The 18,426-nt window shown below is 49.4% G+C and overlaps 5 protein-coding genes across 5 annotated transcripts; 3 read left to right on the top strand and 2 right to left on the bottom strand.

Annotated features, from left to right (window-relative positions):
• Positions 1-208: 208 nt before the first annotated feature.
• Positions 209-6,225, top strand: PCNA2 (proliferating cell nuclear antigen PCNA2). The gene is made up of 5 exons (XM_002369837.2): positions 209-1,415; positions 2,359-2,505; positions 3,212-3,358; positions 3,789-3,871; positions 5,145-6,225. The coding sequence occupies exons 1-5, from the start codon at positions 1,214-1,216 to the stop codon at positions 5,427-5,429; spliced, it is 864 nt and encodes a 287-aa protein (XP_002369878.1). The 5' UTR covers positions 209-1,213; the 3' UTR covers positions 5,430-6,225.
• Positions 6,226-6,576: 351 nt separating this feature from the next.
• On the bottom strand, positions 6,577-9,100 carry TGME49_320120 (diadenosine tetraphosphatase family protein). Its single transcript, XM_002369838.2, has 3 exons — positions 8,299-9,100; positions 7,579-7,799; positions 6,577-7,196 (listed from the first exon to the last, which is right to left on the bottom strand). Exons 1-3 carry the CDS (start codon positions 8,671-8,673, stop codon positions 7,106-7,108), a joined length of 687 nt encoding a protein of 228 aa, XP_002369879.1. The 5' UTR covers positions 8,674-9,100; the 3' UTR covers positions 6,577-7,105.
• Positions 9,101-9,127: 27 nt separating this feature from the next.
• TGME49_320130 (hypothetical protein) lies at positions 9,128-13,052 on the top strand. The gene is made up of 2 exons (XM_002369839.2): positions 9,128-10,033; positions 11,306-13,052. Exons 1-2 carry the CDS (start codon positions 9,506-9,508, stop codon positions 11,495-11,497), a joined length of 720 nt encoding a protein of 239 aa, XP_002369880.1. The 5' UTR covers positions 9,128-9,505; the 3' UTR covers positions 11,498-13,052.
• TGME49_320135 (hypothetical protein) lies at positions 11,899-13,001 on the bottom strand. Its single transcript, XM_018782985.1, has 2 exons — positions 12,401-13,001; positions 11,899-12,153 (listed from the first exon to the last, which is right to left on the bottom strand). Exons 1-2 carry the CDS (start codon positions 12,514-12,516, stop codon positions 11,958-11,960), a joined length of 312 nt encoding a protein of 103 aa, XP_018638058.1. The 5' UTR covers positions 12,517-13,001; the 3' UTR covers positions 11,899-11,957.
• A 660-nt stretch (positions 13,053-13,712) lies between the features above and the next one.
• TGME49_320140 (ubiquinol-cytochrome c reductase hinge protein, putative) lies at positions 13,713-15,205 on the top strand (the record flags this gene model as incomplete). Its single annotated transcript, XM_002369840.2, has 3 exons — positions 13,713-13,859; positions 14,667-14,756; positions 15,173-15,205. The coding sequence occupies 3 exons, from the start codon at positions 13,713-13,715 to the stop codon at positions 15,203-15,205; spliced, it is 270 nt and encodes an 89-aa protein (XP_002369881.1).
• Between the last annotated feature and the right edge of the window lie 3,221 nt (positions 15,206-18,426).

The following is an 18,426-nucleotide window of genomic DNA, read 5'->3' as shown; positions in this document are numbered from 1 at the left end:
AGGGAGCTAACAACGTCGCGCATGCAAGGAGCAGAGACAAACTGTGTCTTGTGTCTTTCGATGCCTCTAGAAAGCTGGCAGAAACCAAAGACGACTAGGGGGGTTGGTTTCCTCGAAACGGAGGGGTGGGCAAGACCCCTAAATAGGTCGGTGTGCAGACGGTGGCTTGGCCACGAAGTCGGGCCTTTTTTAACTTCAGATTTTCCCCTGGATTCTTGTGTACATTTCCTGAAAATACGAGACACTGTTGCGCCGAAATCAATAGGGCTTTCCCAAAAGAAAGCGAAAATTCCCCTCCCTCACAAAAACCGGCGTGTCTCCACACCGCTCTCGTTCTTCACTCGCTATACCACCACACTCTCTGTCGCCACGAAGGGGACACCCCCCCACTCATTTTGGTGGTTCTTTCCTTTGTTTTCTTTTTCTGCTGTGTAAATCAAAGGCGTCCCCCTTTACGCGTAGACCTCTGGAAAAGAGGCTTTCTTTGCTGGTACGTTCCTCGTTTGCCTCTTGCTTTCTCCCTTGTGGCCCTTTCTGTCGCCCGTTTGTGAGATACACATCTCGCTGTGTACACGTAGGATTTGTGTCGTTTCGAGCGAACCAACGCGTGTTTTCTCCAAAGTCCGTTTTCGCTGTCTTCTGCTGTCCTCTTTCTCGACTTGCGAGTGACCTTCCCGCCACTCTTTTTCTCCGGAATCTGTTCTCACCAGCAAGGGTCGTCTCGTGTTGTTTTTTTCCGTGGGATGGTGGGCTATATAGCTCCACTGCTTCTTCTTCGCTGAAACACGATAAAGGAAGTTCTCGTCGCTTTTTCGGTCCCAGGCCCCTCAGTTTCTTCTGTGAAAGACTCGGTGTGTTAACGGCCCGGTCATTAGTACACACACCAGATCTGGCGTGTTCGAAACGCGAGTATTTCCGTTGGGGCTTACCTGACTCCAGAGTTTCCACTGAACTCCCGTCTCTTCCCAAAAATCCGTGTTTCACATTTCTTCCAATTCATTTCCTCTGCATCCTCCCTTTCTCCTCAATCCGCTCTGACTCTTCTCCACAATCTGTCTTCCGCACCCGCCTTCCGTCCACACATCGAGACGCACAAAGATCCTTCTCTCCTCCGCTCACTGCAAGCCTACCCCATAGACACGCCACAACGCAGTGTGTGTGTGTGGCGGCTTCTTTTGTTTCGTTTTCTGTCTTTTCCTTTTCTTTTGCCAAGATGTTTGAGTGCACGATCGAGGGGTTGCTGCTTAAGCGCCTCATGGAGTGCCTCAAGGAAATGGTCACCGATGTGAATCTCGTCTGCAACGCGAGTGGAATTTCCCTTGACTCGATGGATGGCAGCCACGTTGCTGTGGTCGACGTGCGACTCGCTGTCGACTTGTTCCACAAATATCGATGTGACCGGCCTGTCCAGCTCGGTGAGAAACGCGTCTACTCGCTTCTGCTCAGTAAAAAATGACACTTTTCGCGTTGATCTTCCTTCAGGTCCCAGGACCTCCTAACTCGTTAGGTACCCAGTACTTGGCCCCAGTTGCAAACGCCTACACGAACAGCAGATCTCCGGGCTCTGCCCGCGGTCTTGTTCTTCTGTAGGCTTCAGCACAACACTATGTGTAGCTCCAAAAACTCCTACCCTACTCCTTGTGCATGTAGCAACTGTAGACTCAGTGCGTGTTCTCGAATGAGGCATCGTCGCTTCCAAATGCTTTTGTATACGTTCGTACCGCTGTCCACCGAACGCGTCCACACTCTTTAGAGTGAAGGTTGCTCAGAAGTCGGTTTCAGTTCGCGGAAAAAAATCTTCAAACACGCGCATACTGCAAGACTTTCTTTCCAGGGATGCCTTGGTTCGAGGTTCGACACCGAACCCTGCAGCGTTCTCAATCGTGACCTCAAACTGGCAGAAGTAGTCCTATCCTTCGTCCAATGCCGGCGTTGAGAACGTGCAAATCAGGCCCTGTACTCTTCGTACCGCATTATAAGGAGAGACTGTCTCTGTACAAATGCTCGGCCCGACATTGTTAGCCGTCTCAGTCCCTCCTGTGGGATGGGAGTGTCTAGTAGACCTTCCAATCTGGGCAGTCCGTGTCGCTTGATTCGAGACCTATTCAGCAGCCTACAGACGTTCATGAAAGACTGTCTCAACATGCGTTTTCCACCACAGAGAGGCCGAACGAGTTTCAGCTGCTCTTCTGCCGTTCTCGTGTTCTACCTGTGAACTTGCCCCGTTCCGCCCTCTCGCGTCTGGGGAGGCCTGACTGGTTTGTTTGAGCTGCCGAACGCCAGGCCTTCTGCTTTGAATCAACTGTTCACCAAGAGCCAGAGACACCCATATTGTTCTTGCATGTGCTTTATTTCCAGGCTTATCTGTGCCGAACCTCCTTCTCGCTCTCCAGCCGGTGAAGTCTGCAGAGACTCTTGTTCACCTCTCGTCTCTGCATGGCGACGACGAGGACGATGAAGAAGACACAATTCTCCACATCAATATCGAAGACCCTGAAAGCGGAGGTGAGGCAAAGGGGAGAGAAAGAGTTGGAAAAGTCGAAAAACGACAGGACCCGTCAACTGTCGAGGCAGCGTCGCTCTTGCAAAACTTAGGAAAGTGTCTCAGTCCACTGTGCTTCACTGAGGGCAGCCCTTCGGATTCTCGTCTGTCAAGAACGGGTTCTTCGCTTAGAGCTGAAGTGTGTTTGCCAGGTCCAAGTTCTATCGGGATGTGAACACGCGATTCTGATACCTCTCTAGAAATGGAAAATCTTAAAGCGTTCGCTTCCTCTATCGTAAAATAGTCGCAGGTTCCTCGGATGGTTTCTTTCAACTCCTTGCGTGCAAATAGCCTGGATATTCGTTTTAGAATCGTTTTTTCTTCCTTTCTGACTCGCCATGTTTCGTCTGCTTCCTTGCCTTCTTCCTCCGGTGCTTCCGCACCGCTGCTCTCTTCATAGTATCTTCATTAGCACCTTTCCTTCGTTCAGTCACTGCACTTGTCCCCGTTTTCTGAGACTGCCCGGCTTCCCCAGTTCTTGCCTTGTTGGAGGCCTTTTTCTCGTCTTCTCTGCCATGTGCTTCTTGGTTTCACAGTCCACATGCCTCTCGTTTTTTTTTCGTGGCAAACACCGTCGGTGAATGGCAGGGGGAGCATCTAAATATTGTGCAGTATCATAGGAGATACTTGAACGCAAAAACGCGCATCGACCTTGTCTCAACTGCACAGACACCTGGTCGATGGAGGTGCGTTTGCTCGACGTGGAATCCGAGCAACTGGAAGTCCCAGAACACACAGAGCATGAGGCGACAGCAGTCGTGAGATCTAAGGAGCTGCAGGACCTTGTTCGTTATCTCAACTCTCTCTCTGAATCAAGTAAGAGAAAACGGCACATGCTGCGTGGATCCCAAGTGTGTGGCTGACACGGGCGTCGTATTGCAGGAACCGTCAGAACAAGCACCTTTTCCTAGATTTCTCTCCAGCTTTAGCACCAACTATTTACCTCTACATTTCTTTTTGTCGGTATGATGTACGTTTACGTTTTGTGCCGATCGGTCTTCGGCTAAAAAAGAAACATCTCGATCTGAACGTGTAGGTCTGTTCAAGTAGGCCTGTGTGAGATTGGATCTCGATGTGGGGACGTGGCGACACGCAAGCGGTGAAGGTCGAACTACGGCGGCTCCCTTCACTGCGGCGTCGCTGTCGCTGAAAAAGAGACCCTGCACTGACGTATTCCGACCTCTATATGCGCCGATTTTCTTCGTGGTATGTAGAGCCTCTTCTCATGTCTCTTTGCTGTCTGTAGTTGTCGTCAAGATGGACAAGACCCACATGCAACTCTCTGCGCGCGGGGACAGTGTCGCCGCATCTCGCAAGATGCAGCCAGAAGTAAGGCGAGAAAGCCTGTGTTTCACCAGTGACTCGCTGTCTTGCCCCCTCAGCCAAAGAAAACTGGGTTTCATCGAACATAATGTCAGCATAATCAAAGTGTTTGTCCAGCCACAGATTCGCGACCCTGCGTCGACTCTTCCCTTCTTTCCTGCGAACTTTGTCATGATCGCTGGTCTCCGGCACTTTGCTTCCACCTGTGGTCTCTTCAGAAACTTTTTCTGAACAAGTACCGCAAGTAGTTTATTCGTAGGGATTTTCAACCTACTGGGACCTCGTCTGCGTCTCGGATTCTCCTTCTCGACTCTCCACTCTGTTCTGCTGTCGAACGTGGATGACCTCAGTGCTGAGAACCCACCGGTTTAACCCCGCATGCATCGATTTCTTTAAATCAGCACGCTTCGGGAGTGTCTCAACAAGCGCCAAGACGGGTGCTATCACTAACATTTGTGCTTTTAAGTTGATGCCTGGTTTGCTGTGTTAGATGCAATATTGCTTGTCGCTAAACAACGCCCACTGAAAACCCCAAGGACCCAGAAATACACAGAAAACTCGAGTTTTGTTCGCTCGACAATCACCCGTGGCATGGTTGCAGCGCCTCCAAAATGATGAAGTCCACGTCTGAATCTGCCGCCATGCAACCGAGAGGCACTTTCGGACATAGGCAGAAAAGAAGAAGAGAGCGAGAGAACGAAAAAGGCATTTCGCCTTTCGTTCTTCTCTCTCGCTTCGCTGGTGTGAGGACTCATGGATGCGTGTCATCTGAGAGAGGCTCTGTCAGGGCCGAGTCCCTGGAAGACTTTTAATTTCGACAGAACGTCTCGTATTCTTGAGGTTGTTGGGTTTTATGGACCTCTGTTTTTGCTTTCGAAAATACGCCCGCTCCCTGGTGGAGTATTGTTTTGCGGTATATGCATGCGTTTCTGTTTTTTCCTTTGAGCGTGGACGAAGTCTGTAATAAGAGTAGAAGTCTAATAGTTCATAGTGGACGCACGAGTGCTACAGAAATTTCATATTGTCTAAACGAGTTTTAAGGCGAATCGGCTGTCTGTGCGCAGCCGCTGGCATGTATTTTCTGCAAGTATTCTGTAGCATGTCGATGTGTCTCAAGGCCGTTTTCATTTTTACCTGCGAATGCTTCCTGACACACGTTGCGCAGCAAAAGTCCAAAACAATTAATTTTTAAAATCTTTCGGTCGTTTCCCCATGTCTGTCTCCGGTTCAATGCATTTTTGACTTGTTTGCTCCCCGTAACGTGTGTCTGTCTCTGCAGAGTCTCGTGTGCACAAACTCGACAGAGCACGAGTTTGCTGCTAGATATTTGAACATGTTTCTGAAGGGGGCGGTGCTCGCGGACTTTGTTGAGATCGGCTGCAGCCACGGTCTTCCCATGCAGATTTCGTTTCGATTAAAATTGCAAGCAGAACGCGAAAGAGATGCCAAAAAGAAGGGCGCCGACAGACTCCACGATGTCAAGATGGACGAAGACGAAGGTCCTCAATCGCGGAGCACGCTGTCGTTCTACTTGGCACCGAGAATAGAGGACGACGAAGAGTAGAACCGCTTTCAGGAAACAGACGATGAAGCTCAAAAACCGATTACAAGAGATAGAAGAGAAGAAGAAAGTGGAATCAGTCGTGCGCTCGGGCCGATATCTCACTTTTAGGGTCAGAAGGACTGGGAAGCAAGGGCGAGAGAAGGACACACAGAGAGGGGGAGAAGTGGTGGAAGAACACGATTTTAAATGCAGCAGAAGACGGAAAGGGAGAACCTAAGCAGAGGGGAAAAGGCAGTTTTGAAGAAGACACAAACGCGAGGAACACAAGAATGGTGTGGTAGGAGAGGCAGGGAGACAGGAAATGTAAAAAATGAGAAAATACAGTTTCCTGCTCGTGTCTCGCGGTTCCTTTTTGGGATGATGGACCACGAGGATCTGAGTATTCTTTCTCATCTGCAATTCGCGTGTGTTTGCCTTTCGGCGCTCGTTTTTCCACTGTTGAGGTCTTCCGACATGTTCGTGATCTTCTTCCTCGGCCCTGTTCGCCTTCACATCTCTTTGTGCCCTTGCCGTGTAACGCACTGCCTTGAAACCTCCGTCTTTCACAGGATTTCTGTTTTTGCGCGGTCTCCGCAGTTTTCTCCGTGGTGGCCAGACCTATGTTGCTAAAGACTTCTTGCTTTTCGTGCAGCGAAAAGTCTTCGAGGGCTGCCGACCGAGGGAGATGTTTGTGATTTGCGTGTTCCGTCGTTTTCACGAAACTGCATCTGTATCTATTGACGCTTGCAAACTATGTGCGCAAGATATTGAACGGCACCTCTCTCCGCACTTTGCTTCGGTGTTCATAGATTTGAATGTAGGGCTATGCGACTGCATGCTCTTGCACACTCGTGACTCCAGCGCATCTGGAGTGTCCGTTGCTTCTTTCCGCCCCCCTCTCCGCACTCGCTCCTGTGGTCCAGGATCTTCGTTGTCTTCTCTGTCCTCGCGACATGGGCAGGAACAAAAGAGAGGGATGCCTCATCTTTGTCGTTTTTGCGCTTGAGAAGGCTACAGGGCTGCAATACCGTACATGCTATCTACCGAAACTCGAGGAAACGAGTGTTTACTCCCAAACGTTTCAGCGAGAAAGAAGAGTGGACAAAGGCGTGTTCTACGTGTGTCCAGCCCTCGCCTGTTTCTTGCAGACTGTCGGATTACTTTGTCTCTCACTTTCGACAAATCTTCACATAAAGAGCTGTCGGCCTCCACCTAAACACAGCGATGCAGAGTCTACGGTCTCACCTGATCCGACACCGTCGCCGAATGCTACACATGAATGTCTCATACACGTTTATAAATCCAATTGTTCACATGCTTGTACACGAGCGTGTTAGGGCAAAAACCGAAATTTTCGTTTTTTCTCCGCCTCAGCAAGGCCTTTCTGTTTGCACATGCCGATATATATATATATATATATGTTCGTATATAGATGAATCGAAAAAGATGCATGTAAGGGACATACGAGACAGAGAGGAGCGTGACAAAATTGGTTTGTTCTTTTTCTTACAGGGAGCGAACCCGAAATGGATACGAGGTCAGGCTGAACGAAGGCTCATTTCGGTCCTCCGAGGCAACGCATCTTGATCTCGGGGAAGTTTCGAACTCTTTTTGTGCAAAGAACGAAAAAAGCAAAAGGAGGGGGACAGAAAACGGAAACAAAAAAAGGAGAAAACCCTCGAAAGCAGGAGACAGACTTATATGCACGATTCCCTTTTTTGGGATAGCTGCAGCATCCATTCGCGTAGCGCCGCCGCCTCGACTGCCATGTCCTCCCGAGTTCGAGGCCTGCGAAATAAGGACAGAAACGCCGCAACACAAGGTGCCTTATCAGCACAAAAGACCAGGCACGAAACGGCTTTGTAGGGAGTGTATGACTTCTTTGTCCCGACATATATTGTTAAGTGAACAAGTACCGTCACGATCTAAGTCAGTGAGCCAGCATATTTAGAGACAGCCTAAGCACACGCAAAGGCACCTCAACAGGCTCGCTGTATTGAACAGACGACTGGACGCGCACTGTTCCGGCCTCGTTTTTGTTTTGTTCGGGTATTTTCCTCTATTTTTCTTTTGCTGCCTCTTCGCCTTTCTGGTAATGTTCCTATGATTCCTTCCTTGCCATTGGTCGTTCCTGTCGCGTGTTTTTCCGAAAGAGAAATTGGAACCTCACTTTTGCTCTTCCCGGTCAACGCCAGGTCTCCGCTCTAAGTCGCCCTGAAACCGAGGAAGGACGTGGAGGTGAACGTGGGACACGGTTTGTCCACTGTCGCGACCATCTTGGAGAGTAATTGAAAAAGAATCTGCTTTGTGTTTCGAGACTACAAGAGAAGCCACGAGACGGGCACTTGCAAATAAATCCTTTACTTCCTCTTCTGCCAAGTCGCGAAAGTTCTGAAAAAACAAAAACATACAGAAGAAGCGAAACCCCGGCGTACACATATCCACGACGTCGGCCTCCACGTATCTGTACAACGACACATATGCATATGCGTGCATACATCCACATACAACTGTATATATCCATACACATATATATATACATATATATACACATATATATATACATATATATACATATATACGTATATATATATATATATATATATAGGTTGGCACAACGTCAGTGTGTACGCACGCACGTAGGTTCTTCATTTATAGGCGTAGAAAGAATTGACTCGGGCGAATGGTGCGCAGATGTATGTGTGAGTGCCGGTTGATTTTAAGGTACGAGGGGAACATGATTCTGTGGAAGTGCATTTTGGACTCCACTCGCATGCACGCATTGGATGGGATGGTGTTCACGTGTTGCTTTTTCTCTGTCCTGGAAAAAAAGGGTGCTGCTTTTTCTGGATCTGTGCCCCCTCCATTTCGTTCCGTGAGCGAAACTGACCGGGACAACGCGTTTGGGGATGATTAGAACGTGGCCTGGCACAACAGGCTTTAGATTCGTAAAAGCGATGGAGAGAGAACTCCAGAAAAAAACGATGCCTCTTTCAATCGGCCATTTAGAGAACCGGTATGTTTCTGTCGGATCGTCTGCTCCCAGGTGCCGCTGCCAATCGACATACTCTGCAGGTGAGGAAACCGATGGACAAGAAGAAGAGACAGAAGAAGAGGGCAGAGACTTCGAAAGTGAAGTTGAGGAAAGCAACGCCATTCTTCTGAGGAAACAGGGAGTAAAGTTCACAAAAAAGAGGGAAGATACCAAAGGCGAAAGAGAGGCGCCTGCAACTCGGCCGCGGACCGACGGGAGACACAGAGACATGGATCGCCAGCAAGAAGCATTCTGCCCGAGTCGTCAGGCCGCAACGCTTGGCGCTAATTGACTTTGTCTGCAGAAGAGAACGGCGGAACGCAAAGAAACAAGTACGAAGGAAACGGTGAGAACAAGAGAAGAAGAAACAGAGACACAGGCAGAGACGGCGAGTGAGATGAAGGAGACTGATAGACAAGAAAAGAACGGAAAGGCGGAGAGAAACGCGGAAATTCGGAGCGTTCAAAAGGATACAGAGAAACGGAGAAAGAGATGGGAACTCGAAGGAAGCGACGAGACGCAGGCAAGAGTCACAGAGAGAAGACACTGTGGAGTGTGAGAGCGAGAAAACTCACCCAAAGGCGACGGAGGTATGCCAGACCTCGCAAGTCTGGTCAATACGGTTCTCCTTTACTGACTTCGGCCGGGACAGTTCGATGGCTTCAGTTTTTTAAAGCGGAAAAAAGTCGTTTTTTCTCAGTGAGTTGACTTTGCCGGCCTTTTTCTGAAGGTCGCGCATGAGGCTTAGGCGCTCTGCGCTGTCGTAGATTCTCTGCATCTGAATGGTTTCTTAGCATCTCTCGTGCGACTCAACGCTTGTCGATCCCTTAACATCTTTATCGGCATTTTTTGTCTCTCTTTTCTCATCTCCTGCTCTCGCTTTCTGCTTCGTCTCCCGACGGACACCGTCCTTTCTCCACATGCTTCGAGTTCTTTTCTCTCACTCAGGGCACTTCTTTCCCTCCTCTTTCCTGCCGGCCTTCTTGTTACCTGCGAAGTTTTTTCTTACTCGTCTTTTTTTTCTGTGTCGTTTCCCCGGTCCTCTCTCTCCTCCTCTGAAAAAATGATGGAAGACTTCAGTGCCGTCGCTCGTGCAGGGGAGACAAATCAGGCTCTTTCAACTGAGCCGCTTCAGTCTATTCCTGCTCCTTCTTCTTCTCCTCTCCCTTCTTCTTCTCTCCTTTCTGCTGCTTCTCCTCTCCCTTCTGCTGCTTCTCTCACTTCTTCTTCTCCTCTCCCTTCTTCGTCTCCTCTCCCTTCTGCTGCTTCTCCTCTCTCTTCGTCTCCTCTCCCTTCTTCTCCTCCTCTCCCTTCTTCGTCTCTCCCGTCTTCTTCTCCTCTCCCTCCTTCTTCTTCTCCCCCTTCATCTGCTCAGTCAGGTGGACCGTCGCTGTCCGGTGCGGCGCCTCTCGACGGTCAGGGGGGACCTGTATCTTCGCTGCAGTCGGGAGATGCAGAGCGAAAAAAGGCTGAAGGAGCAGAACTTGCCAAGGAAGTGCATCCAGGAGTTTCAAAGGTCATGGCGCGTCTGCAGTGGGAGAGCGAGCTCCAGTGTCTCCACCGTCAACGCTTTCTCCGAAGGGTCCTTGAGGTAGGGTGTCTGTTTTCTGGCGGCGCGCTCGTGCTGCAGTAGTAAAACGATATATGCCGACAGTCTCTTTGTTGACGGGTACGTTAAAACAGCAGCAGAAGTCTGCAGAACGATCTGACCCAGTGATGAAAAAATGGCGCCTCGATGTCCGTTCTTCGCATCCTGAAGCATGTGACAGGAGGAGCTGAATCCGTGAACACCATTTTGAACGTCTCCTTGAAGAGTGGTATCCAGCTTAGCCGGTCTCCGAAGCTACGTTTATATGACCCAGAACAGCCCATCCTCCACTCGACCAGCTGCGGATGTTTGCACACCTCACCAGTTATGGAGCACTGCTCAAAGGTTGCCCGGGGGTCAGTCCAATGTAGCTGCGTGTGAGATGTGCCATGCGACGGAAGAGGATCAGACTAAAAGACTTCACACAGAGGACACTAGGAAATAGAATATCGCGCTAGCTCTCCGGACCATGACGTCCGACATTGCTTCCAACACCTCATATAAGAGGAGGAGATTGCTCGCCTCAAGAGAGAAACGGCCTAGAAGAGAGGGACAAGCAGGTGAATCTCCGACTCTGCCGGACTTGTATACAGTCTTGGTTTCCTTCGAGTTGACGACCTTCGAGCTCAGATTCCGCCTGTCCTCTATCGGGTCTGGTTGTCTCTCATCGCGTTGCTCCGTCTGAAAGTTTCTTCTGTGTCCCTTTCTCTCACTACAAAGTCATGACTTTGCCCTCGTGGGGATTTCTTACTGCAGCCACGCTTCCTGTGCATAAGCGTGTGACTGTGTGGTGACAACGGCGTTTAAACTTGCAATTTATATATATATATATATATATTTGAGATTATTACTGCCAGTGCGGTGGGACGGGTCATACTCGCATTTAAGTAGTCGCTTGGAAATGACCGACCCAAGGCGTCGAAAGTCACGTTTGCATCTCCGAACAGGTATTCGTGTATACCTGATGGGCATCTGTATGATTGTCGTTCGATTTAAAGGCGGCTGCATGCATGTAAATATTCTTTTGAGCATTGCATCGTGTTAGCTTCCTTGAATCAAGCCCCGTTCACTTGAAGACGGTGGGGTCGTCGCAAAAAACTTCATCCGACACAGGCCTCCTGTCGAATTACATCTCTACATGTACATCTACACGTACAGCAGCATATCTTCTACATATATATATATATTATATGTAGATCTATAGATTTAGCTATATATGTTTAGATGGACATACACTTTTTGTTGAGTGGGATTGCACGCATGTGTGCGTTGCAGGACCATGAGAAGCGGCTGGGCCAGGTGGATTTGGATGAATTGGAACTTTTCTCCGCTCTCTACTTCAACGTGAAGTTCCTCCAGTGCACCTACGACCGGCACCTCCTGGAGCGTCTTCGCTCATACGAGCCTGACCTCGGCATTTCACACTCAAACCAGGACGAAAATAAGGAAGAGATGGTTGTCAGCTAAAGGGGAAGGGCGCAGAGAGGAAGGACGTGGAGACAGTCGATTCTCCTAAAGGAAGCAAGTTCACATCAGGTGCCTGTGGAAGAACAGACAGTGCGTGATGCGGGGTAGAACAGGAGATAGTGTGCGTGAAAAGAAGACAATTCCGGCGGACCAGAAGAAGAAAGGTGGAAGCAGTGAGAAGGAAGAGAGGGAATCGCGGTCGGAAAAGGAAGAAAGAAGAGAAGAAGAAACGAGAAAGGACACGGGAGGTCAGAACGACACCCAAGATGTTGATTCCAATGATTTCTGGTAGATTCACGTCGTTTAGCTCTCTTCACTGACATGGTGCTCTCGGCGTGTTCAGCATGGGAACAGAGCGTATCTGCTTGGTTTCTCTCAGGAGGAACGCGTGTAGCTTTGTGTGTGTTCCTTCACTTTTCTTAGCTTCTGTCGAGCAACTGCATTCCGCGATCGGGGCATATCACACGTAGATGGTGGATGATGATTTCGAAAGTGTAGCAGAACTCTTGTCTTTCGCTTCAGTCAGACCGCAGCGAATCCGTCGACAGGTGTGGATGGGCACAAAGCCTCTCACACGCAGAGGTCCGAAATGTGAATGGAGACTCAAGCGTGAGTGAACGTATGCACCTGTGGGTCTATCCTGCTTGAATGCGGCCCTGCACATAGGTAAAGTCACAGACTTTTGCTGCTCTAATTTGACAGTGAGACAGCAAGAGGGATTTTCCTCGACAGAGCCGTTAATCACCGCCCCACCCCCACAAAGTCGCTCAACAACGGAAGGAATGGAGAGTCCGTGTGGTCGGTTTCAACTGAACATGCTCGAGGAAAGTGGGGAAGGGTCACAAGAGCAAACAATTCGTGGAGGGAAGCCTCGATATCAGGCAACACTTCCGGAGCACGTACCAGGTTGGGGCGGCTGTCGAAAGCTGCTCACCATGACACAAAGCTGCTGCAGCAGACGACTTAGCAAACGCAAGATACACCTGCATGTGCAACCATAGAAATACGTTTTCGTTCATGTGCAAACGACGGGGGGCCGTTCAAGGTACACGTCCCCCACCAGCTCTAGCGATGGCGCGGCACAGGTGCTTACATATTCGTTTACACAAATTTGCATGCACAAGTATGTATACATGTATATATGTATATATATGCATCGCTTGCCCTGTACACATATCGATGTGGCAAGAACGATGTGCGCCCAAAAATTCTTTCAGAACAGCAACAGAGCGTCGGCCGGTGGCACCGTAGAGGACCAGATGCTCTGGTGTGCTGAGACGATCTAGATCTACTCAACAAAAAGGGGGTTTTTCTTTCGTTTGTAGACGGGCGTGAGCGTCGAAAATATGCGGAAATGCATCGAAGTTCGTCTATGCATTGGTGGAGTTTCAGATAATTCGTGTGAAACTGTCGTCTCTGGGCGAACCTCGAACGGTGTCTCCCGTATGCTTTTTAGTGTACACACTCTTCTTGTGTCTGTGTAGAGCCTGCACCCTTCAGAGAGTCGGTCGAGTTTCAAAAGGGAAGGAGAGACACGAAAAACGCCCTACCGTTTCTCTTTCCTTTTCTAATCACCAATCTTCTCGACAGACGCTTCTCTTTGGTTTTGGAAACTCTCTTTTGAGTCTCTCGAAAGTGTCTGGGACACGCTGCATGCTCGCCGGGCGAGAGGGCGACCGAGAACAGACTCTCCGAATACAAGCCGCCAGAGCCGGGTCTCGTCGTCGGCTGTGTGGAGCAGACTTGATTGTTTCCACGTTGAAACCTAGGTTTGCTTGGATTTGTCGTTGACAAGGAAGGCCAAAATTCCCCTCGAATCAAGGCGGCATCCATCCTTGAAACTTCGCTGTTCTGCTATCTGCATCGCGGAGCTCTTTGCGTCGTTTTTTTCGCAGTCTGCGCGAGGGAAAAGTACCGGAGAGAACTAGATCCGCTGCATTTTCGATCTTCGCTGTTTCCTCGGTCCATTTCTCTTTTCCCTAGTCCTCTTTTTTTTCGTCTTCGGGTGTCTGTCCGAGTCCGCGAGTCGGTTGCTGCGAAGCTCCTCGGCAGAATCTTCGTTTCTTTGGCGAAGTTCCTCTCCGCTTTCCTCGCTCGACTTCGTTTCTTTCGCTTCTTTTCCAAGTCATTTTCCTGCCTTTCCGCAGAACGTCGCTGCCAGCGCTGTCTCCCCCTTCCACCTTCGGTTTTCTGTCGTCTTCCCCTGTCCGTCAAGATGTCGTACCCGTACTACTGCGAGTTCTTCGTCAAATTCCCCAACTACATTCCTCCCAAGGACCCTGCAGAGAGGCTCGTTGATCCCAGACAAAAGCTGGAGCCTGGGTGCACCGCCCGCTGCTCTCTTTGGGTCAACGAATACGATGTGAGTCAACAGCTGTGTTCACACTCTTGCCCCTGTGCAACCGTATCCGACGCAAGGCTGTATGTATGCATGCGGAGTGTGCGTGCAGATGGTCCTAGGTGCGTTGTCTGCGAATGTAGGGGGACACACAGAGGCGCGTGTAGACAGGCGGGGAAAGCTTGCAAAGAACCTTGTGCTTGAACGCGTGAGGATGAGGGGAAAGAGTAAGGGGAGTCACGAGAGGGGAGGAAGGGTGCGAGTAAAAGGGGAAGAGAAGATCGGAGGAGGCATACAAAAACAAGAAGCGACGACTCGGACCTCTAAGCCGTGATTTGTGTCGCTGCTGTGGACGTGGAAGTTTCAAGGGCGTCTCTAACGAACGGACGCTGCAGGGTATCTTCTTGGAGAGCAGCAGCTGGGCAAGGAACATACGTCTTGCTAAAATCTTCCTCTTAAGTCTAGAATAGCACACTTGTGTACGAAGACAGAAGAAGAGACGGGATGTTGAGGAAGCCTCGCGGATGATGGCTCTATGCATGTCGTTCGGGTCGCCTGCTTGGTAGAATCATGTTCTCAGCCCCAGTCGGAGCTTTTCTTCTTTTCTGTGCTTTTCACTTCCATTTCGCCGTCACTGTCAGTCGACCAAAACTCAAACACATATGGATATGTAAATATATGTTTCACGTATCGAATCCAGTGTCTTTCCGTGTCTCTATACGTCTTTTGTGTATGCACATCTCTCCATGTTGGGTGATTTTCCAGGCTACAGCGCTCCCGTGGAATTACCAGGATTGTCTGTTTTCCCTTTCCTTTCGTTTCTCTCCTCAGGCCTGCACCAAGCGTGTGAGAGCACGCACCGACAACAAAGGCAATTGCTCCGGTCAATATGAAGAACTTCATGTCTGCATTGACAGATGTGTAAGCGCCAGCAGTGTTTTGTTTTTCATTTCGTGTCTCGCCTCTCTTACTTTTTGGAGGTATGATGTCGCTGTCGAGTGTCGATCTGTACACACGGGCTTGAGGAGACACAGTTTGCAACAAATCTCTCGCTTCCTTGACGTGTGAATGTGTACATCGGTGCATGCGTCGTTATCTTTTCAACTCAGAACCCAACAAAGGCATCTGCAGGTGCATACATGTATGTCTGTATGCGCATAAGTGCCTCTGTTTTCATATATATATATATATATGTATGTATATTTAGCAGGCCGTGCGTCGATACTCTGGAGAGAGGGGGGACTCTTTCGTTTATTCTTTTCATTTGCATGACAGCGTGTCCGTCTGTCTTTCCAGTCAGGTGAAATTGTCTTGTTACTGAGAGTGTTTGTTTTCAGGTTGCCAAAGACATCTTCAAATATTTGAAGTGATGGAGCGTCTCACAGCGAATCGAACGCGAGCACGGGAAGGAGCTTTACGGGAAAAGCCACGCTGTGTGCGCACCACCTCGGTTTTCCGGAGACAGCAGCAAGAGGGAGAGACTGTGTTATCGAGCCTGGCGGGTGGACTGGCGAGAAGAGGACTGATTTACGATGTAACAGTGGACGGAGACCGTTTATTTTCTCTTGCTGAGTCTTCCGGAGAGGGGCGACTGAATCGTGCAGTTCCGGGGGGAAGATAGGGAGAGCAACAGTGCAGACGGAAAACAAGAGAGAATGAGATAGCAAAACAGAGGGTGGAAAGCAAGGAGAAGGGAGTTGAACGCAAGACGGAGAGCGCGAGTCTCGTTTCTTCACCTGTGTCAGACTGTCGGAGAAACGATAGGGACGTCCGACTCTGTGGCCACTCTCTCTTTCACGTTGTCCTTTGCGCCGTCTTCTCGGAGCGACTGGTCAAGAGTGGTAGCCCTCCCCGAGCCGTCTATGTGTATTCTGATCCCTCTCTTGCGGTCGATTCAGGATCTGTTTTCTTCTCTTGTTCGTATTATTGGCGTTCATTTCTGTGTCTTCTCTGCGTCTCCCCATTCCGCCGAAATTCGTGTGTGGCGATCTATCCGCTGAGACTACGGAAGCCGACTTCGTCCCCCCGTTCTCCGTTCTTCCGGGGACGGAAATAAACATTTGAAGTTCGAGGAAAGACAGAGGCATGTGTGTGTGTGTGTGTGCCATGCAAGTAATAGTGGCGACCGTGTAGATACGCGTCTCGAGGCTTTTCTATGCGCCGGCCGTTGTTTCTCAACGTAGCTGAGCGTTAGGTTTCTCAGTTTCACAATGGGATCGTGGATTGGCATCATGTCTCCCAGTCTTCAGTCGTAGGAATCCGATGCTTCTGTAGACACTAGAGTGCAAGCATATACAGAGTTGTGAGAGAACACCGTGTTCTACACAGAGACCATCGCACGGGCTCCAAGAGCAAAGTGCTTGTTGAACACCAGTTTTTTTAGGGATGTCCTGCTGGCACTGACATCCAAAAGCTATTCGCCTAGACCCAGCCATCAAAAGTTCCGTCTCCTTGCAATTGAACGCTGTGCCAGCCACTTCTACAGACAGAAAGTCCACTCTGAGTTTATGCTCGAGGTAACTGGCAGCGACTGACTGACCGCGCATGAACGCGGCAGAAGCTTCAAGCTGGTGGCAGGTCTCATACACTTCTTAGTCTGGCCAATGGAATCCACACCAGAAAGTTGTCGGAATCCGAAAACGAGGAAACCCTGCCGCAAATGTGGCATCACAAGTTGAAGGGATTTGTCATTCGTTCAACGTGTTTATATCACACATTCAAATGGACACAAGGGGATGCAAAGGCACTCGACGTGGGAAAAAGATAGAGGAAGATCGGAAATTGGTGTAGCCTGCGGCTGGAATTTGTTTGGAGTAAGCGAGCTCGTGAGCCGGCACGAAAGGCCGTGTCAATGAGACAACTGTTTTCCGTAGGTAAAGTGAAACAATAAACAACTCTTGAGCATTCGTTCAAAGATGGAGCTCTGTAGAAAGCGTCTTGAAATGCAGAAGCTGTATGAAACACAAAGAAGGGTGGCCCTCAGAAGCAGGAACGTACCATCCCAAGAATGGGAATAGGAAGCGAATGTCTTCGTCGCAAGCGCATTCTTCACGAGAGCGATCATAGTCTGGAGAGTGTAACAGACAGCGAAAGATGACGTTAAGTGTTCTTGTATTTTGGCATCTCTTGTCGAGAGACCTCCATGCAATTGTTCTCTGCCAGTCTCACCATATGTGTGACCCTGACCCCCAACATGCCCTCTATATACAGTGTCAAGGGGATGTGGTCGATTCCAGCTTCGAACTTCTGCTGTGTAGAATGGTATCGATGAGGCTAACGAGAACATACGTCCTGTGGCGTGTTTGGTTTACGCACAGAGTTAGAGATCCGTCAGTGGTCAGTTTAGATTGCATCGAATTATCGTTTGTCACTTTCCGTCTTCTGCTATCGGTTTGTCTCTCTCATTGGAGCCCACGTATCTATGCCGTAACCTGACGTCTTACAGAACCGCCTCTCCACCCGTTGTCATTGCTCGTTTGTCGCTCTGTGCACGTTTGTGTAATCAAGAATTGTCAGGTTGTTCACACATAGCTATCGCCGGAATTCTTTTTCGAAGGTTCTGTGCACGTTTTCTCTCCTTTTAGATGCTCCTCTGGTGCCTCTTGAGCTCGAATTCGGAACAAGCCGGCTTAAGACCATCGTATGGGTCTCCGGATAGCCAATCTTGTGGCCCTGGTGAGTTGAAGGGCGATGCCTCGTTTTGACGGAGAAAGGACAGGTGTGAAGGACACGCCTTGACTTCTTCTTGCTGGAACAAAGACTGACACCTTGTGTGCTTTCTAAAGGGGCATTCTGATGCAGAAATTTTCATGCGTCGTCACAATGTAAAGGCGTTTGATAGTTCGCCTTTTTACGACAGGACGAGAAACAGACAGTCACATTCAGTAATCGCTTTGTAATTAGTCCATATCGTCATTGTTTTATGGGCGGTGGAAGCCTACAGACAAGGGTATTGTTTTCATCTTAGCAGGAAAGCCTAATTAGTTCGTTGCCATGTTGCCCTCATCGGCGTTCGTTCCACTGAAACACGGAACCACGGAAATCTTGTGGACGTCATCCTTGTGCTCATCCTAGCAGAAGCACAGTTTCCCTCTTTTCCCCGTTAATTCGTATGGCAACTGTTCTGAAATGCAGAGACGGCAACGTTGTGTTCTACTGACTGGCCTCAACAAAGGAAACAGTGGAGTGACACAGCTCTACTGCTTTGTCCAGTTTGTGCGTTCACCCGTGTAAGAGAACTAGAAATGAGACCATTCTGAACCCTCATAGTTTCGACGCCAAAGACCGAAAGTGCGTGGAAGAGACGCGAACGTAGTTGACCCGGCGTGCTGACAAGATAATTCATCTCGGAGATACAGAAAAATGAAGACGACTTACACGTACGATTATCGTTGATTTTGTGGGTATGCATCTATATAGCCACAAACACATACTCACAGATCAGCGCTCTGTCATGACTCGAAGAGGTGTACGTAGACCCAGAGAGAAAATCGCAAACTGAGGCGGAAGTATGACTCGTGCCATTCGGTTTCAGTCTCTTAGCTTCTCTTTTTGAGCACGCATCGGTTTACCGTCGCGCGCAGCTCGCTTT

This window comes from Toxoplasma gondii, chromosome IV (genome assembly GCF_000006565.2).
Source record: "Toxoplasma gondii ME49 chromosome IV, whole genome shotgun sequence".
Lineage (NCBI taxonomy): Eukaryota > Apicomplexa > Conoidasida > Eucoccidiorida > Sarcocystidae > Toxoplasma > Toxoplasma gondii.
The sequence above is the reverse complement of the archived record's forward strand: the minus strand, read 5'-3'. Positions and strand labels throughout refer to the sequence as shown.

Excerpts from the sequence above, each read along its gene's own strand:
- PCNA2 (XM_002369837.2), top strand. The coding sequence starts at position 1,214 with ATGTTTGAGTGCACGATCGAGGGGTTGCTGCTTAAGCGCCTCATGGAG. Across the intron at positions 1,416-2,358 it reads TGACCGGCCTGTCCAGCTCG|GCTTATCTGTGCCGAACCTC; the intron begins GTGAGAAACGCG and ends CTTTATTTCCAG. Across the intron at positions 3,872-5,144 it reads CTCGCAAGATGCAGCCAGAA|AGTCTCGTGTGCACAAACTC; the intron begins GTAAGGCGAGAA and ends CTGTCTCTGCAG.
- TGME49_320120 (XM_002369838.2), bottom strand. The coding sequence starts at position 8,673 with ATGTCTCTGTGTCTCCCGTCGGTCCGCGGCCGAGTTGCAGGCGCCTCT. Across the intron at positions 7,800-8,298 it reads TCCCCAAACGCGTTGTCCCG|AACTTTCGCGACTTGGCAGA; the intron begins GTCAGTTTCGCT and ends TTGTTTTTTCAG. Across the intron at positions 7,197-7,578 it reads GTTGACCGGGAAGAGCAAAA|GCCTCGAACTCGGGAGGACA; the intron begins GTGAGGTTCCAA and ends CTTATTTCGCAG.
- TGME49_320130 (XM_002369839.2), top strand. The coding sequence starts at position 9,506 with ATGATGGAAGACTTCAGTGCCGTCGCTCGTGCAGGGGAGACAAATCAG. Across the intron at positions 10,034-11,305 it reads TTCTCCGAAGGGTCCTTGAG|GACCATGAGAAGCGGCTGGG; the intron begins GTAGGGTGTCTG and ends TGTGCGTTGCAG.
- TGME49_320135 (XM_018782985.1), bottom strand. The coding sequence starts at position 12,516 with ATGAACGAAAACGTATTTCTATGGTTGCACATGCAGGTGTATCTTGCG. Across the intron at positions 12,154-12,400 it reads TCGACAGCCGCCCCAACCTG|GGCCGCATTCAAGCAGGATA; the intron begins GTACGTGCTCCG and ends ACCTATGTGCAG.